The 25511-nt window shown below is 62.1% G+C and overlaps 5 protein-coding genes across 8 annotated transcripts in view; 4 read left to right on the top strand and 1 right to left on the bottom strand.

Annotated features, from left to right (window-relative positions):
• The first annotated feature begins 954 nt into the window (after nucleotides 1–954).
• Nucleotides 955–6393, top strand: ACOT7 (acyl-CoA thioesterase 7). 2 transcript variants are annotated; one of them, XM_059829987.1, is made up of 10 exons: nucleotides 955–974; nucleotides 1069–1186; nucleotides 1660–1816; nucleotides 2349–2440; nucleotides 2576–2690; nucleotides 4035–4121; nucleotides 4906–5022; nucleotides 5262–5446; nucleotides 6102–6249; nucleotides 6383–6393. In XM_059829987.1, exons 1-9 carry the CDS (start codon nucleotides 955–957, stop codon nucleotides 6204–6206), a joined length of 996 nt encoding a protein of 331 aa, XP_059685970.1. In that variant the 3' UTR covers nucleotides 6207–6249; nucleotides 6383–6393. The 2 variants fall into 2 exon arrangements, with proteins under 2 accessions (XP_059685970.1, XP_059685969.1); XM_059829986.1 differs by lacking the exon at nucleotides 6383–6393 and having other exon boundaries at nucleotides 6102–6347.
• Nucleotides 6394–7581: 1188 nt separating this feature from the next.
• ICMT (isoprenylcysteine carboxyl methyltransferase) lies at nucleotides 7582–11346 on the top strand (the record flags this gene model as incomplete). The annotated part of the gene is made up of 5 exons (XM_059829878.1): nucleotides 7582–7809; nucleotides 7976–8064; nucleotides 8142–8311; nucleotides 8893–9110; nucleotides 9945–11346. Coding segments are annotated over 5 exons (888 nt in total), but the record flags the coding sequence as incomplete, so codon positions are not given.
• Nucleotides 11347–12610: 1264 nt separating this feature from the next.
• On the bottom strand, nucleotides 12611–17994 carry RNF207 (ring finger protein 207). 2 transcript variants are annotated; one of them, XM_059829979.1, is made up of 18 exons: nucleotides 17959–17994; nucleotides 17236–17426; nucleotides 16926–17058; nucleotides 16693–16837; nucleotides 16522–16603; nucleotides 16376–16451; nucleotides 16164–16289; nucleotides 15953–15999; nucleotides 15755–15827; nucleotides 15581–15649; nucleotides 15334–15402; nucleotides 15111–15232; nucleotides 13866–14055; nucleotides 13596–13781; nucleotides 13462–13513; nucleotides 13253–13370; nucleotides 13103–13183; nucleotides 12611–13033 (listed from the first exon to the last, which is right to left on the bottom strand). In XM_059829979.1, the coding sequence occupies exons 2-18, from the start codon at nucleotides 17424–17426 to the stop codon at nucleotides 12853–12855; spliced, it is 1941 nt and encodes a 646-aa protein (XP_059685962.1). In that variant the 5' UTR covers nucleotides 17959–17994; the 3' UTR covers nucleotides 12611–12852. The 2 variants fall into 2 exon arrangements, with proteins under 2 accessions (XP_059685962.1, XP_059685963.1); XM_059829980.1 differs by lacking the exon at nucleotides 17959–17994 and having other exon boundaries at nucleotides 12611–13015; nucleotides 17236–17508.
• On the top strand, nucleotides 13945–21476 carry RPL22 (ribosomal protein L22). Of its 2 annotated transcripts, XM_059829983.1 has the most exons (5): nucleotides 13945–13983; nucleotides 17794–17799; nucleotides 19259–19363; nucleotides 20164–20288; nucleotides 21260–21476. In XM_059829983.1, exons 1-5 carry the CDS (start codon nucleotides 13945–13947, stop codon nucleotides 21402–21404), a joined length of 420 nt encoding a protein of 139 aa, XP_059685966.1. In that variant the 3' UTR covers nucleotides 21405–21476. The 2 variants fall into 2 exon arrangements, with proteins under 2 accessions (XP_059685966.1, XP_059685965.1); XM_059829982.1 differs by lacking the exons at nucleotides 13945–13983; nucleotides 17794–17799 and adding an exon at nucleotides 18774–18830.
• Nucleotides 21477–21711: 235 nt separating this feature from the next.
• The window catches only part of CHD5 (chromodomain helicase DNA binding protein 5), a 31945-nt gene continuing 28145 nt past the window's right edge, over nucleotides 21712–25511 (top strand). The window contains exons 1-2 of the mRNA XM_059829817.1: nucleotides 21712–21775; nucleotides 23147–23277. Of these exons, the coding sequence (XP_059685800.1) occupies nucleotides 21712–21775; nucleotides 23147–23277 (195 nt within the window). The remainder of the gene's footprint in view (nucleotides 21776–23146; nucleotides 23278–25511) is intronic.

Genomic DNA, 25511 nt, shown 5'->3' with positions numbered 1-25511 from the left:
GGGCCCCTGTCCGGTGAGGCGGGCACAGCCCCCGGGCAGCCCCGCAGCCCCGCCGAGCACGGGCCGCCAGCCCCGCCCTGTGCCCTCGCGCGGCGCCGGCCGGCAGCGTGCCGGCCCCGCCCCCTTGCCGGCGCGGGGGCGTGGCGAGACGCTGCTGGCCAATGGGGCGGCGCGGGGGCCGAGTCCCCCGGCGTGGGGCGGGGCGTGGCGAGGCGTGGCGGTGCCGCAGCGCCGTTGCGGGCGGGGCGCCGGTGCCGCCATGTCGGAGCGGGGGGCCGCGGCCCCCGGGCCGGCAGCCATCCAAGTCTCCAGGTACGGCCCCGCCGCGCCTCCCGCAGCCGGGGACCCGGGGGAGGGCTGGGCGGGGGAGGGCCGGCGGGCTGGGGGGCCGCGGGCGGGCGCCGGGGCCGGGCTGCAACCGGGATGCTACCGGCGGGGCTACCTGCACTGCTGCCGGCACCGGCCACGCTGCCTGCACCAGACACGCTGCCTGCACCGGCGACGCCGCCTGCACCGGGCACAGCGAAGCAGCGCCGTGCCCTTGCTCCGGTGCGTGTGGGCTGGCAGGGCGGGCAGGGCACGCCCCGGTTCTCCTGCCTTTGCCCGCTGCAGCTCCCCGGCATGGCCGCCTTGCCGAAGCGCCGCTCCTCTCCGGGCTGGCGCACAGCCGTTGCCCCACCGCCACCGTGCCTTGCCTTCCCTCCTCCGGTCAGTTTTTTGCCGCTGCGGCGAAAGCCGGGACGCCAGGTCGAGCGGTGGGACGTGCCCGGCTCAGTCCCCGTCCGCCCCTGCGGGGCGGTGGTGAGATGCGGTGCCAGCCGAGCAGCCGGCCGCCCCGCGGAGGAGCGATGCCTCCTTCCCCTCTCAGCGATAATTTAGGGCGGTTTCCACCGCCGCTTGCAGGAAGCCACGTGCAGGCAGTGCCGGTGACGTTGCCGGCATCAGCGTGGTGAGATGGCCCGACAGCTCGTCCGGTAGGGAGAGAGCGGTGCCTCCGGGCGGCTGCACCGGGACCCGGGCTGGGCATGCGGCAGAGAGGTGTGAGCTCCCATGTCCCTCCCCTGGCAGGATCATGCGCCCAGACGACGCCAACATTGCGGGGAATGTCCACGGGGGAACCATCCTGAAGATGATCGAAGAGGCAGGAGCCATCATCAGCACCCGCCACTGCAACTCCCAGGCCGGGGTGAGTAGGTGCCAGAGTGCCTGCTGGGGTCTGGCTCGGTGACTCTCCGACCCCCCCGCCACGCCTCAGGGATCTGCTGGGAGCAGGGGGGGGCCCCCCGGGGCCACCGGGCACCCCTGGGGGCCTCCCTGGTCATCCCCCCACACCGGAAGCACTTGCTCCTCGTGCAAACCGCCAGTGGCTCCAGCTACTGCCGGAGCATGGCCCTGGTAGCCAGAAGCATCCTGCTGAAATTGTGTTTTATGAGCAGAAATGTTATTACGCTGCTGTTAATGTTTTAACTCCCGCAAAGGGTGAGTCAGAGGCGGCTCCGGCATCAGTTACAGGCGGGGAAGGAAGTGCAGCACCGGCTGATAAGGCAAAGGTTGAAGTGCCGGAGCTGCACGCGGCACAGGCCGGCCCCAGGGAGCTGCCGTCTGCGGTCCTGCGCGGCATGGCTGCAGCTGCTACCCTCGCTGTCCCGCCATCCCCAGGAGCCCTGTGTGGCCGCGCTGGCGCGGGTGGAGCGGACGGACTTCCTCTCCCCGGTGTGCATCGGCGAGGTGGCCAACGTCAGTGCTGAGATCACCTACACCTCCCGGCACTCTGTGGAGGTCCAGGTCAACGTCATGTCCGAAAACATTTTAACAGGTGGGTGGCTGCCATCGGCTCAGTCCCAAAACTCCAGGAATAACCGCAATAAGTTGAGAACTCATGGCAGTGATCTTGTCCTCTGCCCATTGTCGCCGGCAGCATCAGGCAGAGGGGAGATCACACACTTTAATTGAGAGTGCTGGGGGTGGTGGGGAGGGTCAGTGCTAGGAAGGGAAGCCAAGCAGGCTCCCTGGGGATTACAGCTCCGTTGATCGTTTTTAGCGAAGAACGGAAAAATCCGTTGTTAGCTCCTCCTGCCTAATTTGCTGCCTGTGGCTGCCTTTGGCCTCAAAAAGACCCTTTTCCTGCCGTTGCTGTGGCAACCGGCTCTGCTTGCCGGCATGCCTTTCCAAAAGCGCTTTGTCACATCCACCCTGAGCCAAAGCCAGGCAGGAGCCAGCAGGGCAGGGGGCTGCCTGGTGCCGGCAGCATCGCCAGTGTGCAGCCAACCCTGGACCGCGGCAGTGCTGGTTGCAAGCGAAACGTTGCTGGCATTGGTGTGGTCACTTTCTGCCCCCCTCTCCTCCAGGGGCGAAGAAGGTGACAAACAAGGCGACACTGTGGTACGTGCCTCTGTCCCTGAAGAATGTGAACAAGGTCCTTGAGGTTCCCCCCATCCAGGTAGGATGGCTCACTTTGCTTCCCAAAAACTGAAACTTGCTCTCTCCTGGGCAATGGTGCTATCCTGGCCCCGTTGGCACCCCCGGCTGCGCTGGTGGCTTTGCCAGCCCTGTTCTTACTGGTCTTTCCTTCCAGTATGCAAGAAAGGAGCAGGAGGACGAGGGGAAGAAGCGTTATGAGGAGCAAAAGCTGGATCGGCTGGAAACTAAGCAGAGAAATGGTGACATGATCTTCCCCGTCATCAACCCAGGTAATGCAGGCGGTGCATGGCCCGTGGAAATGCCCCGGCAGTGATGGGAGGCCAGACTGGTCCCCAAGGCAGCTCTGGCCATCCCCGGGCACCTGTGGCTGCAAGCGTGTGCTCCAAAACACTGTGTTGGGCATGGGGATAGGACTTTGGAGCTGCAGTGCATGAGCAGTGGGGAGCCGGGTGGGCGCCTGTGATCCCCCGCTGGGGCTGGTGGGTGGGATGCCCTCTGCCAAAACACGGTTCCTGCCACCACTCCTTGCATCCCTCATGCGCTCCTGGGCAGCAGGAGATAGTTTTGCTCAGCATAGGGTAAACACAAGCGCTGGGCGAGGGTTTTGCACACTCTGTAGCTGCAGCCCCTCTCTGGAAGTCAGTTTTTAGCACAAAGTTTATCAGCCGGTGTTTGAAGGCAGGGAGGAGCTGGGGGTCATGGTCTCCCCAGGGGATTGCTGGGGATCTCTTCCCTACTGAAAGCCTTGCCCCGGCTTCTGGAAACACGATGGCAGCACTGACGGCAAGCCGAAGACGCAAGCGGCCGATGGCCTCTGGGACCAGCTGCGGTCCGCGGGCAGAGGCGGAGAGGTGGCACGCGGGGATCTTTGGGGGGGGTGATGTGGGATGAAAGTTGCTCAAATGCTTTTTTCCCCTCTGTTCTCCCTGCTCACAGATAGGCAGACAAAAGGTAAGGCTCCGCGGGCGCTGCCGCTTGGGTGTCCTCCCCGAGGAGGCGATGCCGAGTGGTCGGGGGCTCAGCTGGTTTTTCCTGCGCTAAGTGCCTTTAGCATCTCTCATTAGATGGAAAACGCAGCTGTCCCTGAGAGTGGTTTTTCTCTGCCGGCAGTCAGAGGGTGCGATTTCTGTCACCTGGATTTAGTGGCGAGTCAGGTGTCACCAGCATATGCCAGGGCTGGGGGATGTGGGGGCTGAGATCTTCACACTGAGGGGAAAGCACGGTCCTTTGGTAGACGCCGCTAAGTGGCAGGTTTGGGGAGATTTGGCTGCGGCTGGTGGCCTGAGGAGGGAAGGTGTACAGCCATGTGCCCATCCAGTTCACTCCTCTTTGCTTTTGGGCTCTTTCAAAGCTTTAAAAGAAGAAATGAGCTGAGCTGGAATAAAATTGATGGGTGGGCATTAGAGGGAGGTGGCAGCCCATCAGGTGGTGAATGGCCTCTGCTCTCAGGACTTCTCGGGGCTGATTTAAACACTGGTTTGAACATACTTTAGCTTTGCACAAGCCAGCCCCACGTTTTCGTCCTTCAGACAGTTTAAGACAGGGGTGTACGGTGGCATACGGGTGCTGGCTGAGCAGCTCTGACCTCCGCTTTGCTCCCTTTCTCTAACCAGAGCCGCACACCGTTGGCTACAGCCAGTCCAGCCTGATCCACCTGGTGGGACCGTCGGACTGCACACTGCTGGGCTTTGTGCACGGAGGTGAGCAAGCGCTGCCTCGGTCAACAGCTGAGCAGAAGCTCAGTTTGAGAGCGACTCATGCATCTTGGTGGTTTTGGGAGGTGGGCTCTGCTTCTGAAGGCATGTGGGCCCTTTTCCACCATCTGTAAGGTTCGGCATTGCTTCATCTGAGACAAAGGCTTCATCTTTTTCTATGCTTAAAAAAAAGAAAGGTCCCGAAAACTGACATACTCAAACTGTAAATCCTACAATTTTGTCATCATCTCTTAAATTGCAAATCCCGGATTATAAACTCTCATTGTACAATGACTGCAATTTGCTGGAGTAATTTCCTCTTGGCTGGCAGCACCCATCGCCTGCTGGGTGGGCAGGGCAGGGCAGATGCATGCAGTGTGAGCCTGGTGACGGGCGTGTTTGCCGAGGGCTGGGACGATGCTGGATGCCACTCTTCATCTAACTGCGTCCTTGAAAAAACCCCAAAAAACCCAATGTGGTGCAGAGCTCTTTCCAAGCAGCAAGTTTGTGGGACTGATCTTGCCTTGCAAGGCTGAGGTTTGCTCAAAGAAATTTGGGAGAGCCAAAGCTGGCCTAAATCTTAAGCCCAGGTCTGGGAGGATGCCACCCTGATGGTACTCTTGACAGGAGTCTTTGTGCTGGTACCGGGGGTTTCCTGCAGTTAGGATTCGATCTCTGGTCCAATTCCTCGGCGTAGCTTTGGTTGTGCAAAGGCCTTAACAAGCTACATGTGTTTTTTCCCAAATCCCACCGGCTTCCCTGAGATGGGACCCTCTGCCTCCCCCCCCAGGTGTCACCATGAAGCTCATGGATGAGGTTGCCGGGATTGTGGCTGCCCGCCACTGCAAGACCAACATCGTCACTGCCTCGGTGGATGCCATCAACTTCCACGAGAAGATCAAAAAAGGTGATGGGGGGGGGGGGTGGCGACGGGTGCTTTGCTCTCTTGCAGTGCCACGTTCTGGCTCCCTTGGGTGCGTGCTCGGGACACACTGGCAGAGAAATTTAGTCCCCGTTAGACTTGCCCTGTGCCGAGAAGCTCCGCTTAAGACATGGCTTAAGCATAAAACATGTGGGACCCCTTGCTCCCTTCCTCTGAGCAGAAGCGGGGGCTACCTGTTTAACCAGCCCCTGTCTGCTTCGCAGGCAGCGTCATCACCATTTCAGGGCGCATGACCTTCACGAGCAATAAATCCATGGAAATCGAAGTTTTTGTGGATGCTGACCCGTTTGTGGATGAGCCCCGGGAGCGGTACCGTGCTGTCAGCGCCTTCTTCACCTACGTCTCCCTGAGCAAGGAGGGGAAACCCCTGCCTGTCCCTCAGCTGCTGGTAAGAGCTCTCCCCGCCGGGCTATGAGCCAGCTGGGCCAGCCCCTCTCCTGCTCCTCCCAGGGCAGACCCCAGCCAGCTGTTTTGTCCAACAAACCCTCTTCCCTTGAATTATTCAGCAGAAAAAAATGAGCATGAATGAGCCTTTCAAAAGCAGGCTTCAGGGCTTTTTTTTTTTTTTTTTAATTTCTTCTGAAAATTGCAGAGATTGGGGATTTTTTCCTTTCTCGCGGTTGAGGACAGGCTGCATGCAGGCTCTGCAGCTTCCCCTCCCCACTGGAGATGCATGGGAGGGGACCCTGAGTGGTTACAGAGGCCCCCGTGTCCCCCCGTCCCTGCTCCCTGTGGCGTCCCCGCTCCAGCTCTCCTCCCTATTTTTAGCTCTCCTGATTCCAGCAGGGCTTTGCTGATGCGGCGCGCCTGACTGGGGGCTGTTTCTTGATTAATATTTTATCCCGCGCAGTTTTTCCTGCTCTGTGCAGGAGTACATTAGCTGTCAAAACATGTATTTCATGGAGCACAGGTTTTCCTTTACATTTCCTGCAAGGGGAGGCGCGTTTCCCTCCCGCCCATGCTTGCAAGGTGTGGTGTGGGAGAGCTGCAGTGCCCTGAGGCAGCTAACACCGGTGGCTTCACTTTCTTTCTGTTGCCGGCAGACAGAGACGGAGGATGAGAAGCGGCGCTTCGAGGAAGGAAAGGGCAGGTACCTCCAGACAAAAGCCAAGCGGCAGGCGCAGATGCAGCAGGCTGCCCAGCAGTGACCCCGCCCCGCACTCTCGCAGCCTTCGCCCACCAAATGTCCAGGTTCCCATTAGTGTTGTGTCCGGTCTGCGCTGGGCCTCGCGCCTTCGCCCGCCCCGGCCTGCCGCCGGAGCTGCCACGGCGGTGCGGTTGCTTCGCTGCTGATCGGTTTAGTGCCGTAAACCTTGTGCTTTAGGTGGCTTAAACACCCCAAAAGCCTCTGGGAGCCTTCCTGGTCGCTCGCCGTTCGCCTCTGCAGCCCTGTTTTCACTGTTCAATCCTGTAAGCGAAGCTCCCGCCCGTGCCGGAGCGGGACAGAGGCGCGTGGTGGCACAAGGGATGCGTGAGGCCACAAGTCTTTGTGATGCTGTGCCGGTATGTCCTAAAACTGCACACCAAAGCTTATGTACGATACTTGTGACAAGAAACGCGCCCCGGTATCGTACTGAATGTCTCGGACCGTTTCATTGGCATCTCTAGGTAGTTTCTTTGTGCACATCTAAGTTATTTAAGGAATCCTGTGGCATAAATAAAGTCTGTTGTCGTTGACTGAAATAAAAGGAGCATTGCTTTTTTTTGTTTTGTTTTGTCTCAAGCAGCAGCAATTCTGGCTTAGGAGCTTTATTCCAAAACATTGCACTGCTTCCCTCTTCCTGCCTTTCCCCCCGGTTCCTCCCGAGCTCCGCAAGTGGTGCAGCAGGCTCCCACCAGTTTCAATGGTAAACCCAGAATAGCTCCAGTTGGGCAGCCATCCGGTCAGGATCACGACCCCACCAGCACGCACCCTCGCTGGGCCGGGACTGTGGCTGGTCCCCGTGCAGCTCTTCACCCTGGGGCCCGAGGCCGGGTGCGAGCTGTGCTGGGCCTCGGGGGTGACGGCGGCTGGGGCAGGACCACCGCTTTCCTCGTCTGCCCCGCGGGGTGCACCACGTTTCTCTCGGATTCCCAGGCGCGGGGCGGGCGCCAGACCGAGCTCCGGGGATGGGGCGGGGCCCGACGCAGCGGGAGAGGGCGGGCGGGCCCCGGCCCGGCGGGCGGTGAGGGGACGGTGGCCCGAAGGTTACAGCCCGGGCCGGGAACGGCGCCTTCGCCCCTCGGAGGGGCTGTTCAGCGCGGCGCGTTCCAGTTTGCGATATTAAACAACAACCAAAGGCAAAACCAGCCCCGGGCCGGGGGTGACGCGCACGGCCGGGCCGGGCTCCGGGAGGGCTCCAGGAGCCGCCCGGTCCCACTAGCGGCGGCGAGTGCGCCTGCGCGGCGCCGCTAACTCTCGCGAGAGCGACGCCACACTCAGGACTGCTGCGCCTGCGCGGGGCGGAGCTCTCGCGAGAGCGGCGCGGCCGTTTCCCGGGCGACGCGGGCGGGGCGGGCGCCGCCATGATGGCGGCGGCGGCGGCGGCGGCGGCGGCGGCGGGTCCACGGCGGGGGCGGCTGGGCCGGGAGGCTCGCGCCAGCCTGGCCGCCTTCCTGCTGGGCGCCTCGGTGGCGGCGCTGCCGGTGGCGCTGGGCTCCTCCCCCGGCCTGCTGGCCGCCCCGGGCCTGCGCGGCCGCCTGGCGCTCGCCCTACACGTGGCGGGCGTCAACGCGGCGCTGCTGCTGTTCTACCCGCGGCCGCTCTACAAGGTGCGGGGGGTGGCGGGCGGGGGACGACGCCGGGGGGCGGGGGGAGGCCCGGGGCGAGCCGGGCCCGGGGGGCTGCGGGGCGGGGGAGGCCCTCGGGGGACGGCGCTCAGGGGACACCGGGCCCGGGGGGCGGCGGCAGCGCTTTCTGCCCTCCCTCTGCTTGCAGATCGCCGTCCGGGCCTGCTTCCTGGGCTTCGCCTTCGGCTGCGGGCTGCTGCTCAGCGCCGGCCGCTCCGCCTGGCGCCACTTCGGATGGTAAGGGAGGGGCCGGGGGAGCCGGGTGGGTGCGACGGCCCCCGGCCCTGCCAAGCGTTTTCTCCCTCCCGCTGCAGGTACATGTGCTCCCTCTCCCTCTTCCACTACTCGGAGTACCTGGTGACGGCCATCAACAACCCGCGCAGCCTCTCGCTGGACTCCTTCCTGCTCAACCACAGCTTCGAGTACAACCTGGCTGCCCTCTCCTCCTGGGTGGAGTTCACACTGGAGAAGCTCCTCTTCCCAGGTCGGCCGCCCTGCCCCTCCCTGCCACCCGCCCTCCTGCCTGCCGTCCCCTGGCTCTGCCGGGTGCTGCCGGCTGCAGGTGGCTCGCCCAGGGCCCACGCATCTGGAAGCAAAGCGCTGGTGACCCCCGCTTAGCTGACCCGTGCCGGCAGTGGAGGAGGGCTTTGATGTGGCCTTAATCTCTCTGTGCTAAAAGCCTCCTTCCCCACTTCATAACGGCAGTGTGGGCTGCAGAGCTCCCCACATCCAGCCCAAGTGTGTCTGGTTGCCTGTGCTTTATGTTGGCTGTACTGTAGACTGTAAAGCTGGGTTCCGCCTCGGCGCTGGGTTCCCCTTAGGGCAGTTGGCCACGAGGACGTACAGACTCCGTGTTGTGGGTGCCTCCATGGCCGGGGACGCTATTTTTCTTTTTTTTTTTGATGGTGGGATGGCAGCGCATGGAACGCTGGCTGTGTTTTACATGTTGTCACGCTTTGAGATGGGAGGGAAAAAGCCCACCCACCGACCCAAACCCCCGTGACCCCCCACACCGCGAGCTTGACCTGTGCAAACGTGTTGTGACCCATCCTTATTCACTTGCAGAGCTGAAGCAGATCACCTGGCTGAGTACTGTAGGGTTGTTGATGGTGATCTTTGGGGATTGTCTGAGGAAAGCGGCCATGCTCACAGCTGGCTCCAACTTCAACCATATTGTTCAGAATGAGAAATCGGATACTCATACTTTGGTGACAAGTGGGGTGTATGGGTGGTTCCGGCACCCGTCTTACGTGGGATGGTTTTACTGGAGTATTGGAACACAGGTACCGTATACAATGCGCTCAGATACTTTCGTCTTATAACCTGGGTCTTTCTTCTTAATGCTGCCCCACACCCGTAACAGGATGCAAACCGCCAGCAGTCGGTGGCAGGGGTGGCCTGAGCGTGGATTTTGATGCCTCCTCCCTCCCACCAGCACGCAGAGGGTCAGGAAACGCCGAGCGCTCTGCCCCGTGCGATCTTTGGGAAGACCCCATTGCCTTAATTTCCTGTGCAGAATAAGCAGGGGTGGCGGGGCTGTGGTTTGAGCCAGAATACTCTTGGAGGCTTGGGGTGTAATCCTCTGCTAGCCTAAAGCTGGTGTCCAGAGTTCCCTTGCATTCCTACGGCCAAAATGCCTTCCGTAAGCAGTCGGACTCAACCTTGCTCCTGCCAAATACCAGTCCTGTGCTGGACAGCAAAGAAAACTCCCTCAAGAGTGCCCAGGGCCCCGGCCAGAGGGTAAACTGGAAGCCAGCCGCAGTCGAGCTGTAACCCAGCGCTGCCTTAGTCGCTCTTTTCTTTTGGTTGGCTGGTGGTTGGCATTTGGTTTTATTTCTCTGGAGAGAGACCGTAAAGACTGCACATGGAGCAGCATGGCCATGTACGGGCTCTTAGCTGGGGCAGCAGGAGCCAGCAGCTGCCCACAGGCTGCTTTCTTCATAAGCACTAATTTCTCCCCAGAATGAAATTCCACAAAAGGTGCTGGGATCTTTTTTGTGGAGAGCGTTTAGACCTCATGGCAAACTTAATGAAGGGTGATTAGCATGTGGGGGTGGGGGACAGCCTCGGTTTCTTTGGGGGGCGAGGGGATGCTAACCACTGGTGTCTGTTCGCAGGTGTTACTTTGCAATCCCATCTGTGTGGTGGGCTACGCACTGGCATCCTGGCGCTTCTTCAGGGAGCGGATCGAGGAGGAGGAGATCACGCTCATTCACTTCTTTGGAGAAGAGTACCTGGAGTACAAAAGGAAGGTGCCGTCAGGTCTCCCTTTTATTAAAGGAGTCAAAGTGGAACTGTAATGTGGGTGAAAACCAGACTGGCTGAGCAAATGCCCAGCTCCAGGCGCCGCAGGGCGAGGGACGGTGCGTGGTGCTGGTACCGGGAGTAGCCTGTTGGTATTTCCCGGCCACCCAGGAGGAGCTGGCGAAGGGCTGTGGAGCTGGGTGGCCTGTCGGGTCGCTAGCAGATCAGAAGCTTGTTCGTCCTCCTCAAGATAAGTCCTTCATTGCACATTCAGGGATCTTCCAGATAACTTAGCCTGTAGTGACCCTAAAGAGAATGGAACCCTCCTGCCTGCAGCAGCTGAATTGTACTGAAACGCCTCTGGACCGATTCTTCCGGAGAACAGCTCTGCCCTCCCGCCCCTGTGCAGGGAAGGTGCCGGTCGGCAGATTGTTCCTATGGCATAATTAGATTTTTAAAGCTTTTTGACCTTGCAAGCCAGGCAATGCGACTTTAATCTCTTTAGGCCCGATCCTGAAAGCTGGCGCGCGGGCGGCTTGCAAGGGCAGGCCTCCAGCTCTTCACTCTTCAGGCGGAGGGGCTGCCTACCCTCTGCTTGCTGGAGAGCCGGCAGCACGGCACCAGTCGGTTCTCCCCCAGGCATTAACATTCACAGGGAGCCTTTTCTGCTCACCTCATGCCACTGGATCGCGAGCATCTCTGAAATGCAGCAGGGGAGCGAGCCCACTCTTCCCTTGGCTGCTGCCACGAATTCGGGAGTCACCGTTTCAGCCGCCGTCTTCCTGAGCCTCCCCGCTGCCACCTCTGTTCCCTCTTCCCACTTCTGAATCATGCTGCTTCCTATCCTGCCAGGCCGCCTCTGTCCTGCAGAGATCCCAGGATTTTGGATTGGGAAAGAACCGCAGCTGCTGGGCTTGCCAAGGGCTTTAGAGCTCAAGATCCTTCCCTGCTTTTTTGGGCGAACCTGGGATGTTGGCACGACTAGGAGATGCTTCTAGGGAAATTCTCCAAATGGGGGAAAAAAGTTTGGCTAGCTAATGCTATTTTAAACGTTACCATTGGAAGTGGTTCCTACTTGAGCTTTGTGGTATAACTTATTCTGTCGTTATATACCAAAGAGGTTCACTGTTTTCTTGAGTTTTATGTTATTCTTCCTAGCTGGAATGGAAACGAGTTGCTTGTCAGTTCATGCTTTGGGCTTGCGGTGTTCCTTGGTGAAGGTGCTGTGGTATGGCTCAGGAAAGGGGACACTGATGGAAACTGCTTTGGTTTTGCTTTTGGTTTTTGGTTTGTTTTTTTTTTTTTTTTTTTATAAAAAACTAGAAAAAATACTGCTAATTTCTGTCTGGTGGTTATTTGGAGATCTCTTGAGGTGCTGGTGACATCATCAAAATGGGAATCCTTACTTTTACAGTTCCCAGTGGGTTTTCCCAGGCAGTTCCCAAACAATTCCCAGTACAGTCCAGTGTTGCATTGAAGCACGACCGTGACTCACGGGGCCGCGCAGCCACAGAGATGGGGCAAATTCTCTGTCTCTCCTCGCTTAACTGATGCAGAGTCCTTCCTCCGCTTTGTATTGCTTTGTATTCCAGAGTGTGTTCTGCATGGAACATCGCTGGTAATTTGTCTTTTACTGAGCATGTTTTTAGCTTGGGAGAAAAGAGCAAATGTGAAAATACACCAGCCAAATAGTGCTGATTTCTCTGCGTAGTCACTTATAGGCCACTGCTCGGGCTTTTCTGTGCCTCCCATGCATGTCCTCATGGAAGCTGCGACCTGCTGTTGTAGCCAATGTGCCTCAGGCAAATTAATTTTTAACTAATTTTTTTGTAGGTGTTAACATTTCTGCTGTGAACTTGCAGAAGTGCACGTGGAAACAAACAAACAAAGCGATTGTCGCTTAGGTTTGACGTGAGCCGACGATGGAAACTAAGCTTTATTCTCAAGTTGTTCTTTGTAGTAAATGCACCTCGATCCTAATTGGCAAGAGCGTGCCAGTGCTAGCTCTGACCCCGGTTCCAGCTGTGTAGCGGCAGGGTCTGACCAAGGTGGGATGTGTTAGCACCAAAAGAAAGGGATAAACTTCACCTTGAGCAAAATCTTCAGACCCCTCTCGGTGCTTTTGAGACCAGCAGCCTCTCTTAACCTTTTATTTTCCCGAATCCTGTGACTGGAAGCTCAGTGAAGAGACAGGAGCTCACCAGGTGAGGGGAAGGCATCTGAATCTAGTGAAAAGCCGGAGTCAGCCGTCAAACCTTGCCTTCCTGCGCCACAGCAGTCGGTAAGTTTCTAAACGGCACAGATGCACAAGGAGTAGAGCACCTCTTTCTAGCACCCTGCCTGTGCTTCTGCCTCCGCTGCCTGTCGGCGGCTTGCAGGACGCACTCAGACTGTGTGTTGAGCTCCTGGCTCTACCCTAAACTAGGCTATTTTTAGGGTTTTTTTTTCCCCATGTTTGCAAACTGTGGTGTTAAGAGCAGCTGGCCACCCTGAGCTGGCCACCCCGTTTTGTCCAGAGTTGCAGAACCAAGCGGACATCTACACTTCCGCCCTTTTATTTCACTTGTAACACGAGAGGGAGAGTGTAAAGACAATTACTTTTTTCAGACGAACAAAGTCACCCCAAGGCAGGCTTTTGATACGCTGCAGATGCTGTATGCCTGGGGTGTGTTTTCCTGCCTTGGCTTGTGGCACGAGGCAAGAGGAGCCAGTCGACAACTGGAGCACCGCTTTTGCGCAGCGAGTGCCAAGCAGCTCCTTGTGCTCGCTCGGCATCGGGCTCTACGGTGCGAGCTCTTTCTGGGCCGTGCTCTCAGCGCCACTTTTCTGCTGGCCCCTGCAGCAGTCTTCGCTTTTTGAGGAGGGGTCTCCGGGGATGCTGCTGGGCGTGCAGCCCTCCCCGAGGCTGGCCAGAGCCCCCTCCTTACTGCTGGGCAAGGCATCCCTGGGGAAGGGAAGGCACCTTGGCAGGGTGAGCAGCCAGGAAAGGGCACGGGGGGAATTTGTCACCCAGGCGCTTGCCGTCGCCTACCTTGGCGCCGCTTCGCTATCGTCACAGATCTTGAGCAGCATCTGCACCTTTTCCTCCTTGGGTTCCCGGGGCTCCTGCAGCCTGCGGCAGGAGGGGCATGAGCCACAGCTGGGTCCCACCCAGCCCTGAAAGCCCCACCGCATCCCTTACCTGGGCTCCAGCCGCTCCTTCACCTTGGCAATGGAGCGGACATAGGGAGCTATCTGCTTGGTGATGGTGGTCAGGCAGCTGTTCTCCTGCCGCAGCTGCAGCAGGTCGTGGAGCTGGGCTGGGGGGTGAGAGGAGTGGGCTGTGGCCACGGCTGCCTCCCCGGAGCGGGCACAGGGGGTTCAGGGCCAGGGGAGTGGGGTCGCCAGTACCTTCGTAGATCTCCTGCTCGTTTGCCACCCGCTGGTACGTCTCCTCCCAGACCTAGAAGGGAGAGAGGGAGCCGGGCAGTGTGCTGTGGTATGGCACAGAGGGACCCTGCTCTGCCGGAACACGCCGGCTGTACCTCCTCAAAGACGCTGCGCATCATCTCCACAGCAGAGTAGTGAGCTGCGATCTGCACGTCCATCTGCAGAGACTTCTGCAGGATCTCGCTCATGATCTCTGTCTTGATGAGCGAGTGGTGCTTGGTGAGGTCGCGGTGCAGCTCCTGTACCTGGTCCTTCAGGCCCTGGATCTCCGTCTGCAGCATCTGCGGGGGCCGGGGGGCACCGCCACATGAGCAGCACCCTCCAGTCCCGGCCCATCCTGTCCCAGCCCGACCCGTGCTCCCTACCCGGTAGGTGTTCTCGTAGTTGCGGCAGTGCTCGGCGAAGGGGGTCTCGCGCCCCTCGGCCAGCAGGACCTTGGTGCTGATGTACCGGTGCATCGTCGGCTTCCGCACCATGGGGCCAGTGGACATTTTATCGCCGGCGGTGGGGCAGCCGGGTACCATGAGGGTCTTGGAGCATTGGCCGCCAGGGAGCCTGTGTAGAGAGGGTGACAGCAGCGCGCTGCAGGCAATCAGCGTTGGGGGAGAGGTGCCAGGGGCCATGCCGCCGGCTCAGCCCTGCTGCCCCTCGCCCCCCAGGGTGCCTGGGGGCACGCCAGCCCCGCACATCCCTTCCCTCGCCCAAGCACGCAGGGTCAGTTGGAGGTGCCTTACGCTGCCCCGTAAGTCAGGTTTCCGTGGGCTGCTCTCCCGACGCCCACAGTTTCGGTACCAGCTGCGGCAGGGAGAAGACAGGAGCAGAGCTTTTGCATGCTCCGCTTTCTAAATGGAAGGATGCAGCTCGCTCCCTCACCAACAGCATCTGCTGGCCCCTTGGCAGGCGCTGTTGCCCGTGCATCTCCCCCATTCCGCAATCTCCCCATGCTGCTCACCACCCTGGCTCTGCTGCCCCACCGCCATCGGTCCTACCGTGCAGCACCACGCTCCCCCTGCCCGTGCTGGGGCCAGCAATCCTCAGAAGCTCAGCCACCCTGCGGTGCTGAGCCTGGCCGGGGGTAAGGAGCGGTCCCCATGGGGCGGCAGCGCCTGTTTGTCCTCTCCAGCAGGAGTGCCTGACAGGTCCGGCTCTGCCGTGACATCAACGGGCCTAAATATATCCCAGGCGAGGAAAGGCTGGGCACTTCCCTGAAATTCTGATAAAAATAGTGGCGGGCAAAGAGGCTGCGGCGCCGCGGGTGTGCGGGCAAGCAGGAGCTGGCCCCAGCGCAGCACCCGCGGCAGCGAGGGCACAGCCCTCCGGGGACCGTGGCGGGGGGCCAGGCTGGGGAGTGGGGTGCAGGCTCACCCAGGCACCCTGCTGCCAGCCCTGCTGCCTGCCTGCCTGCCCGCTCCACTTCCCAGAATTGTCACTTGAAGCCCCTGTGCCTGTCGTTCGTCAGCACAGCTGTGCTCTGTGCTGTCCCCGTGCCACCACCGAGGTGACAGGCTCAAGGGCAGCAGCGGGGGCAAGCTTGGCATGGCGGGGGGCCCGGTGGGATACCCAGGGATGCAGGATGCACCCCGGCCCCAAGTGCGATCCCAGCCCCTCACATGTTTGTGCCGGCGATGCCAGGACCAATGCTGCTGGCGCTGCCCACCACAGAGCGTCGGGGGCTGAGCATCAACAGGGGCTCCAGGCAGCGGGCAAACTCTGCCCGGTACTCGCTGTTGATCTGGGGGGCAAGACAGGGGTGAGCATGGCTCATGCCGGGGCCAAGCTGGCAGCCGGGGCTGCAGGCAGGGGCCTGGCCCCGAACAGATGGCAGGGCTCTACCTTGCTGGTCTGGGCCGGCCGCAGGCGGTGCGGCAGCTTGACGATCCTCTGCAGCCTCTCCATCAGTTGCTGAAAGGCAGCGGCGAGGCGCGGTGAGGGGTGCCTGGCACCCCGCCCATGAGCCCAGCACTGCCACAGGGTGCACCGGACACCCCACGGCACTGTGGTGGGATGCACCAGCCACCCTGTGGCACACTGGCAGGGTGCACCAGCCACCCCGTGGCACTGCAGTGCTGTCACCACTCACGTAGCCCAGGTCCAGGAACTCGGCTTTGTTGGCGGAGCTCAGGAAGGCCGAGCAGGTCACCAGGTGGACCTGTGGACGAGGGGGTGTCACTACTGGCACCCCTCGGGAATGTGGGAGCCGAGCCCCTGCCTGGCTCCTGGGGCCAGGGCATCCCTGCCCGGCCTGGGGCCCTACCTGCAGGGTGGGCAGCAGGGAGGCAAGGTGGGTGAGCTGCTCCTTGAACGCCTTCTCCTTCTCCTCGTGCTGGCTGCAGCAGAGCGGGGCAAGACACAGACTTTGTGGGGCACCGGGGAGCCGTCTGGCCCCAGGGCACCCCAACGTGCCCCGGGAGGGAGACTGCCCTGGGAGAGCGCTCAGCCTGTGGCCCCTCACCTCTGCACGGCTTTCAGGAGTGTCTTCTTCCTCTCAGAGAGCTGCTCCTGCAAAAGGCACGGCTGCCTTGTGTCCTGTGGCTGCTATGTGTCCCATGGCCACCCTGTGTACTGCAGCCACCCTGGTCCCCTCCCGCTGCCCCAGCTCTGTGGTGCCTGTGCATTGGGCACCCATGGGTGCAGGGCACGGTGTGTGGGCTGTTGCCCCGCACCTGCATGCGGCCGAAAAGGGAGTTGATGGCCGCCTCCTCCTCACTGGCACTGTTGCGCACCTCCTCGATCATGGCCTTGAGGAGGACGATGGCCTCGCGCGTGGAGGTCTGCAGCTCCTTCACAGCCTGCCCAGGGGCAGCGGGGCAGCTGCGGTGCTGCGGGCAGCACCGCACCCCCATGCCCCCCCCGAAACCCGCTGGCCCCTGCCCACCATCACCGCCTGGTCCAGCCGCTGGCAGCCCTGCATGTACGCTGTCTCGATGTCGATGCAGTGCGCCCGGCTCTCCCTGCAGGCATGGGTGTCAGGGCATGGAATGGGACGGGGCATGGGGCAGGCGTGGGGCCAGGGCTGCTCACCCCTGCATGTCTCTGAAGCAGTTGATGCAGAGCATGGACTTCTTCTCGGTGGAGAACATGATGTAGGGCTCCTCATGCAGCGCTGCAAAGGGACAGGGGCGTCGGGCAGCCTGGCACGGCGCAGCACAGTGCGGGCTGGCATGGCATGGTGCAGCACAGCATGGGACTTACGGCACTTCTTGTGGATGTCCTTTGTGCGCTTGGAGAGGGAGACAATCTCATGGCGGGTGAACATCTTGGCGCGGTGGGTCTCCTCGCGGCATGGGGCACAGAGGGGCTGCCCGCAGGTGTTGCAGAAGTACATGGCGTCCAGCTCCTGTGTGGGCACCGGGGGCAGCTGGCGGTGGGCATGGCCCTGGCGGGGGTCCCCTGCCCACCTCGCCTGCCTGCCCCACTGCCCTCACCGCCTTGGTGCAGCGCCGGTCGCAGTTGGCGCACTGCACATCCTCCTCGCTGTCGGCCGAGCTGTCCACCAAGAACTGCAGGAGCCGGTCCACGGGGGGCAGCCCCGTGCCCCCCCTCACCACCGAGGGGTGCCTGTGGGGATGGGATGGGGACATGGACAGGGATGGGGATGGCAATAAGCATGGGGACACCTGCCCAGGGCAGGTGGGGGCAACATTGGGGACACCGGGAGCAGTGCCATGAGAGGCTGCTGGCCGTGTGCTGCATGCCCTGGTCCCGGCGTCCCCCTGGGCAGTGCCTGTCCCTTACCCGCAGAGCGGGCAGCGCAGGCGCCCGTCACTGGCACGGCCCCGCAGGCAGCTGGCGCAGAAGTTGTGGTAGCAGTCGAGCAGGCAGGGGTGCTGGTAGGGCTCGTGGCAGAGCAGGCAGACCAGCGGGTGGCAGTTGGCCTTCTCCAGCTCCGAGCAGCTCCCCAGTGGGGAGAAGATGCCGCCGGCCATCTGCAGGGCAGAGAGCGGCCCCCCCCCGCCCTGCTTCACCCCCTGTGCTGGGGGGGCCCCGCACGACACCACTTTGTGCGAGCACCGTGGCCACCGCGCAAAGGACGAATCCTGCCCCCAGGGCCTGCGAGCTGCCACCTATTTTTAGGTTATGAGCAGCGCAGCACGAGGCTGGCGGCAATGCGCCCCGTCCCGCCGGCACCGCGGTCTGGGGGCAGCAGGGCTGGGTGGGATGGCCCCCGCAGCGGGGTGTCCCCCAGGGCAGGCGTCCCCAGAGCAGGAGCATCCTCTGGGATGGGGTGTCCCCTGTAAAGGAGCATCCCCTGCAGCAGAGCATCCCCTGGGACAGGGCTGGGGGATGCCCCAGGCCAGGGTGGCCCCCAGGAGGGAGCATCCCCCCCCGGCGGGTTGTCCCCTGCCCTGGGATGTCCCCTGTGACGGCAGCCCAGCAGCGAAGGCAGCCAGCTGCCCCACACGCCGGGGAGCCCCCGTCCCCGGCACAGGGGGCTCTGCGGCCGGGCGAAGGCTTTACCTCTCCCCGTCTGCAAGCCGGGGGCTCCGCCGTGCCGAGCCGTGCCGCGCCGCCGCTCCCCGTGCGCCGGCTGGAATGAGAGGGATGCCGAGGCGGCCGGGGCCCGCCGCCCCCGTGACGCGGGGCCCCCTGGCACCGCCGGGCGGCTGCCACGCCACGGCCCAAAAATAGCCCCGCGCGCTCCTCGGCGCCCTGCGGCAGGGCCGGCCCTGGGAGCGTGGGGAGACGGCGCTGCGTGGCCCCGGGGCGCCCCCGGGCCGCGGGACGTGGGCATCCGTGTGGCCCGGCGACGGCCCCGGGGAGCAGGGGGCCCCGGGCGGGCAGAGCGGCGTGCAGGGACATGGGCGCCCTGCAGGCAGCGAGGCTCCCCGGGGCGCACCTGTGCCCCCGGGAGGTCCAGCCGCTCCGTCCCTGCCAGACCGACCCCTGATCCCGGCCGGCCCCGGCCCCCCGGCCCCGGTGCCCCCCATGCCCCGCCAGCCGCTGCCGCCAGGCACCGCCCCCTTCGCCAGGACCCCGCCCCCGGACCGAAGCCCCGCCCCGAGCCCCGCCCACAGCCCAGCGCCCCGCCCCGCCCCCGCGCCGCTCGCCGCGCGCGTGCGCCGCCCAGCCAGGCAGCACTATGCGCTCGCGGGGCAGTCAGAGGCGTGCGTGGGCGGGGCCGGAAGCCATCGACGCTCTCAGCGGTCGGCTAGGGCAGCCTGCGCGCGGCGCGCGGCGCGCGGCGGCCTGCGCGCGGCCCGGCGGCGGCGTGGGCGCAGGCGGTGCGGCGGCTGGCGCATGCGCCGTGCCCGCCCGAGGGTGTTTCCGCGCATGCGCGCGGGGCGGCGCTCCCTTTTTGCCCCTTCGCTGGAGCCGCCATGGCGCCCGTGGTGAGTCTCCGCCGGCGGCGGGTGGCCGGGCCGGCCCCTCCCCGTCCTCCCCGCACGGGGCCTGCCGGGCCTCCGCGCTCCGGGCGCCGTCTGTCCCGGCCCGTTCCCTTCCGGCGCGATCCCCTCCGGCGCGGCCCGGCCCGGGCCTGCGCGTGGAGCTGGGCCTGGGCCTCCTCCGGGCCCAGCCCGCCAAGCGCCGGGCGTGCGGCTCGGGCGGACGGGCCACCGTGGGGGGCCCTTCCGTCTCCCCGCTGCCCCCCGCCCGAATCCTGTCCCGGGCTCCTTTCCTCTCTCCCCGGCATGGAGCCCGGCCTGGTCCCCTTGCCTTCAGCCCGGAGCCGAGTCTGGCCCCCTCCCTCATCCCTGCTGCCCCCGGGCCCGTCGCTTGGAGCCAATCCCTCACGGCTCTCTCTTTCCCCCCGCTGCAGAAGAAGCCCGCAGCGAAAGGTGGCAAAAAAAAGAAGCAGGTGTTGAAGTTCACCCTGGACTGCACCCACCCTGTGGAGGATGGCATCATGGACGCCGCCAACTTTGTGAGTGCAGGGCCTCCCCACCGCCCCGGGGGCAGACATGACGGCTCTGCTGCCCTGCCGGGCCTTTTGCGGGGGGGCTGCTGGCTCCGTTCCCAGCAGCGTGCTGGCGAGCACAGCCCCGGCAGCCCCCGCTGCCCCTGCTCTCTGTTTCTGTCTCTCACCAGGGCGCAGCATAAAAGTTTGCAGCACTGGGAAACACCCCGCAGACAAAGGCAGCCTGGGTGTTGCTGGAGGCTATGAGATGTTTATTGTTTTTAAACACTTTGTAGTTAAAGCGCAAGCATTTTCCCTACCTGTTGAACCGTATTACTGTTCATACCTTGTGGTGTGTGTTTTCTGTTACGCTGTGAGGAACGGCAAGGGCAGAGCACACTGCGCTTCAGTGCTGTCTGATGAACCTGTTTTCATTCAAACTATGCGAGTGTGTGTTTGAAGCACAGGGCTGTGGCTGAGGTGTCCTTGGAGAATCCTAACCCAGCCATCACTTCACTGGCTGCCCCTCGGAAGGCAGGAAGCGTGTCCCTGCCTCGCTAATCCGGTGCATTCGGACTTGAGAACCTCACTTACGTGCAGGTCTGAATGGGCCAGTTGGATTAGTTGTGGAAGGCACCAGCAGCAGGCTCAGAGCCTCCCGGCCTGCAGGAAGGCTGCTTTCCTCTGCTTCCCCTGGGCATAATGGCACTTCTCTCTCTTCCCCAACTCTAACAAAAGGCCGAAGTGCCGGGCGCAGGTGAGCTGGGGACGCCTTGTCCAGTAGGAGCTGGTGGTCCCGGCTAAGCAGTGGCATTCCTCTCTTGCAGGAGCAGTTCCTGCAGGAAAGGATCAAGGTGAACGGCAAAGCGGGTAACTTGGGCGGGGGTGTGGTGACCATCGAAAGGAGCAAGAGCAAGATCACGGTCACGTCGGAGGTCCCGTTCTCCAAGAGGTGAGGCGGCAGGGCAGCCCCGTGTCCCAGTGGTGCCGGTCACCATCATGAGGCACGCTGCTGGGCTTGTGCCAAGCCATGGGTGGCTGCTGCCGGTGCCCGGAGCTGTGGTTGGTTGCTGCTGGTAGCAGTTGGCCCTCGGTGCGGGATCGCTGGCGTTCAGATGGGAGCCTGGCTGGCAGGAGGGCCTGGTAGTGAAGAGATGTCGCAGTGCAGGAGTTGTGCCAAGACTCTTGGTTAAATGCCGTGTGACGCTCCGTGTGGTGGCTGCCTGTTCCCAAATGATCTTTGAGAGAGATACGTGATCAATAATCCTGCTGGGAGGGCTGGTGGGGTGGGCAGCTGGGGAGGATGCACAGCTGAAAGGATGCCAAGTGCGGAGTTTAGGGGTTGATCCACAGCCAGGCTTTTCCACTCCTTGTCTTGCTGGTCTCCTGCCCTCTGCCCGTCCTTTGTCTGGCTTTGATTAAACGTGGTTTTTGCCGCAGCAGAGGTGGCACGGTGAGGTCTAAAATGGTGGGAAGAGGAAAACCGTGTGTGGTGTTGGGACGGTGCCCTGTTCTGTAAGCACCCACGTTTCAGCTGATGCTGTTTCTCTGCGTCGGTGCTGCAGCCGCTGTGGACCTGGCAGCAGTTAGCCGCCGTCTGAGCAGAGATTTGCTGTGGCATGTTGAACCGGTGGCATGGGAATACGGCGTGTGGTCGCAGGGGAGGGAAATAATTTCCTGGGCTCTGTGTCGCGGGGTGCCGGTGCGATTCCCCCCGCGGTGTTGTTTCCTGGCAGAAGCTTTGCCGGGACGTGCCCAATGGGACCTGTTGCTCCTGGCAGAGGTGGAAGCCTGTGGGAACGGGGGTTTGTGTTTGCCAAAAGTGCCGTTGTGGGTGTTGCAGGGGGACAGAGAGGTGCTGCTGGAGAAACGCCGCAGACTTGGGAGCGCAGAACCGCTTTCAAGCCCCGCTTCTCCCCGCAGGTACCTGAAGTACCTGACCAAGAAGTACCTGAAGAAGAACAACCTGCGCGACTGGCTGCGCGTGGTGGCCAACAGCAAGGAGAGCTACGAGCTGCGCTACTTCCAGATCAACCAGGATGAGGAGGAGGAGGAGGAGGAGGATTGAGCCGGCCCGCCGCCCGGCAGCCATTTTGTACAGTTTTGCTTTCCTGGAATAAACGGCGGGGAGAGTTGTTGATACCCCGCGCTCCGCTGGCGGCTGGCGGGCCCCGGGGGGCTGTTCGGGGGGATTCGGCGCTTTTCGGGGAGCGCCGGGGGGGAGGGAGGGGGCCGGGGGCGGGGCCGGGGCGGGGCCGGGGGCGGGGCGCGTGAGGCCCGGGGGCGGGGCGGGGTGGGCGTGGCGCGGCGGCCGCCATCTTGGCGCGGAGCGGCCGCGCCCGCCGCTCGGCCCCGGCGCTCTGCCGCCGCCCGGCATGCGGGGGCCGGCGGCCGGCCGGGAGCTGCTGGACGACGCGGAGAACGAGGAGGACGTCTCGGGTAGGCGGCGGGCGGGCGGGGGGCGCGGCGGCGGCGGCGTCTTCCCTGAGGCGCGGCCCGGCCGGGGGCAGCCGGCCTCGCCCTCCCGGCCCCGGGGCGGTCTTCGCTGGGCGCTGCGCCTCCGGCTCAGCGCCGTTATCCCGGTGCCTCGCGAACGGGCGGCGGTGCCTTTGCGGCGGCCCCGGCGAGGGGGGTGTGCCCGGGCGCGGCGGCCGGAGCTGGCGGCTCTCCGAGGCCCGGGGCTTGTCCCCGGGCCGTGCCGGGCCCTCCCCTCCCGCCCGCGGGTCCGCCTCCGGGCGGCTCTGGCTCCGGGGGGAGCACCGGGCTGCGCTCCCAGCCCGGGCGCTGCCGCGGTTTCCTCTCGGAGCGGCGCTCGGCGGCGGCCCGGGTCCTCCCCGGGCGCCAGCCCCTCCCTGCACCCCTAAGAGACGGCTGCCCCTCACTTGGAGCACAGCGGAGGGCCGGCTCCGAAACCCCTTCCCCAGGGGGGCCGGGGGCTCTGCGCGGGGCACCGGGAGGAGGTGGGCTCCCGGCACTGCCCAGCTTCTGCCCTTCCCGGTGGATTCGGTGGAGCTCAGGCACCTGATTTGGCAGAGCCTAAACTGGCGCAGCTTAAAGTCAAATGAGATATGTCCCGACGACTCTGGAGTGTTGTTACTGAATAAGCCCAGAAATTAAAGAGAAAAATACTGACGTAGGCCTTAAGGACATGCAAAGACTGGACAAGATGCTGGGACTCGCTGGCGAGCGCTGGGTTTGGGGAGGTAACGATGACGGGAAGGCGAGAGCATGGGATTGGTGCCTCTGTCTGGGGCTGGGGTCCCTGCGTTGGCGTATGCAGCCTGGTTGGGTGCCTGTGGCGCTCCCCGAGTGTGGAGCCACAGCAGAACAACCTCCCATGAGCCGTGGCACCCGTCTTCCACGTGAGGCCTTCCTCTCCGTCATTCGCTTTCCATTGAATCCGTTTTAATGGGCTCTACTTGGAGATCCGAAAGGTAAAAGCCTAATGGTCCCGAATTACCCGCGGACCCAGATCAGTAAGAGCAGGCAGAGGACAGGGGCGTTCCCTTGTCTCCCGAGAATGAAATGCAGACTGCCAAAACCTTGGGTGTTTGTATGCGAGTGGCAGCGAGGAATTGGGCACAAGAAGTGCCGGGGCCGGTGCTCCTGGGCAGGACTCTGCCGGGGCTCCCTCGAGGGGCAGCAGTGGATCATCTGCTGGCGAGAGGGTCTCCGGGAGAGGCCACGGAGCTCTGTGTCTCGTGGCCTGATGCTGCTGCTCGGGTGCGCACCCCTGAGTGGATATATGCGAATGTGGTGTCCTGTGTGCCTGTGCAATCCGTCTGCGTGAGCTGTCCCTTTTGTCCCCAGAAGATGATGATGGGGTGCTGGAAGGACTGGATGAGTTTTTCGCAGAAGAGCAAGTCGCTGTGCAGAAAAAAAAGAAATCCAAGAAGCTGAAAGACAGCAAAGCTGCCAAAATCAAGAGGAGGAAGAAGGAGGTAATGCTGCATGCTCTCACGCCGGCCTGGGGCGGGGGTGCTCCTCTCAGCTGTGGCACAGAGGCAGGCTGCTCAAGGCGCTGCTGGCAAACACCTCTCAGGTGTCTGTGGATGGGGGCGTTATCGGCATGTTCCCTTGCTGAGCAGCTGCTCTCCTGGCCCTGGGAGGTGACCCAGAGCCGGGGCGAGAGTAGTTCTTGTCCAGCTCGAATGCTCTGGGGTGGAAATCTGCCCTACGAGTGTCTCTGGAGAGCAGCTGGGGGGAGAAGTGGCCACCGCGCCTTCCGGCAGCGATGCAGCTGCTCACCCCCTTGGGAGGGGCTCGGCTGTGGTTCGTATGTTGGTGCGTGCGATGGTACCGTCTGTCCCTGTTTGTTGAAGCCCTGCTGCAGTGCAGCACCTCCTTGCCGTTATCTCTGGGGGTGGGCAGTAAATATCTCTGGCACGTCGTGTACCGACGCAGCATCTGGGGCTCGTATTTCTGAAGAGGGAGATGCAAACTGCCGTGTTGGGGGAGCGACCAGGGCAGGGCTTGGAGGTTTCTGTGGATGTCGGTGTTGGTTGCATTCGTCCAGGGCATTTTGCAAGTGAGACAGCATAGTGACTTCTAGGATTTGGCACATGGAAGGGCTCTTCGGTCTTCCGTAGGAAAACAAAGATGAGGTGTTGTGTCCTCGAGGATCAGGCCTTCCCGAGGCTTTGTTGGGGGTCTGCTGTCTGGTCGGGAAGGCTGACTGGTGCTGCCTGTGCTCTGCCGGGGCACCTGGCTCGGACACGGCGTGGTCCCGGAGCTGGGCTCCCTGCCGTGTTGCGCCACATAGCCTCTGCCTCTTGCTCTCCCGTCCCTGGGCAGCGCTGGATGCGAGGACAGGGGCAGACATCTTGTGCGCTGGTCTTTTCGCTGACTAAATGCAAATAGGCTGTTGGGAAGGAAGGGCGAACAGCGGAGGTTCTTCAGCCTCCTTCCTTCCCCAGAGACACTGCAGCTGGGGAGAAGTCACTCATCTAGCACAACTAGATGCATCCCCACCCCTTCCCTTGCCAAACCAGGGCTGAATGATGCTGATCTCCTCCAGTCATCCCCTCCTCCAGCCGATCCCTGTGGGATTTGAAAAACAGATTGGCTGGACGAGGTAGCGCGTTAAAGTGCTTTTGCTACTGATGGGAGCAGGGTGAGCTGCTGATTTAAAGAAAGCTGAGTCCATCCTGCACTGTGTTACCTGCTGGCCTTTTGCAGAAGTTGCGGCCCCGAGGAAGCTTTTTTCCTTCATGGCCGTGGTGATGTTCTTCTCTTTCTGCAGATACCACACAAAGCTGGCTCAGGCCCTCTGCCTCCCTGTGCCTCTTCCATCGTTGGATGCATTTTTTTCCTATGCTGCTTTTCTGGGGGGAGGGTGGGAATAAAATAAAACCCTGTGGTATTTTCACCTCTGTTCATTTTCTGTCAATGCTGGCCTGCCTGAACCCAGCAGCAGCATGTGCAGCTTGTGCCGAGTCTGCCTGCTGCCTTACTGGGGGTGGGGGGAAAATAACAGGCTGAACATTAAGTGCGCTTGTTTTTTTAATTAATGCCTTGTGTGGGCAGTGTTAACCAACCTCTGTTCCGCCTATGGGAGACCGTTCCCTTGTCTATCAAAGCCAGGGAGAAGCTGGTGCTGTAGCTGTTGGTAGGCACTGAGCAGCACCCGGGCTGCATTTGGGATGAGGATATAAAAGGTAGGGGGGCCTTGAACGGGGCTTCCTTTTCCTAAGCTCCTCCTCAAGGGTTTTGTGGGGTAAGTGGACTTTCCTCCTGCCAGAGGAAGGTGGGAGTGAGGTGCAAGCCTGTGATGTGGGGCTGGTGCCCATGCCGTGACTGACTGACACCCTGTCGTCCCCCATGGTTTTGGCATTGGAGCGTAGCGCAGGACTCCTGCCATGCTGCACTTGTGTGGGAATTGGCCAGCGTCAGCCGCAGTGGAACTGGTTCAGTTTGTGGCGACCCTGATGGAAGCCCTGATGTGGGAACTGATGCTGCAAATCCCTGGAAAAATCTGTATAAAATAACCAGGCTGCGGTTTGAACCTCAGCGTATGGAGATGAAGGTCCTTGTCAGAGAAGGGAGCGGAGAGGGGGAATTTCAACCTGTACTGCAGCAGTTACCATGGCAACCAATTATTCCGTGCCAAATTACAACTGTTTATAACCCCGCTGAAGGAAAGGCTCGATTTATTCTGAACCGAGAAGGACCAGAA

This window comes from Gavia stellata, chromosome 27 (genome assembly GCF_030936135.1).
Source record: "Gavia stellata isolate bGavSte3 chromosome 27, bGavSte3.hap2, whole genome shotgun sequence".
Taxonomy (NCBI): domain Eukaryota; kingdom Metazoa; phylum Chordata; class Aves; order Gaviiformes; family Gaviidae; genus Gavia; species Gavia stellata.
The sequence above is the reverse complement of the archived record's forward strand: the minus strand, read 5'-3'. Positions and strand labels throughout refer to the sequence as shown.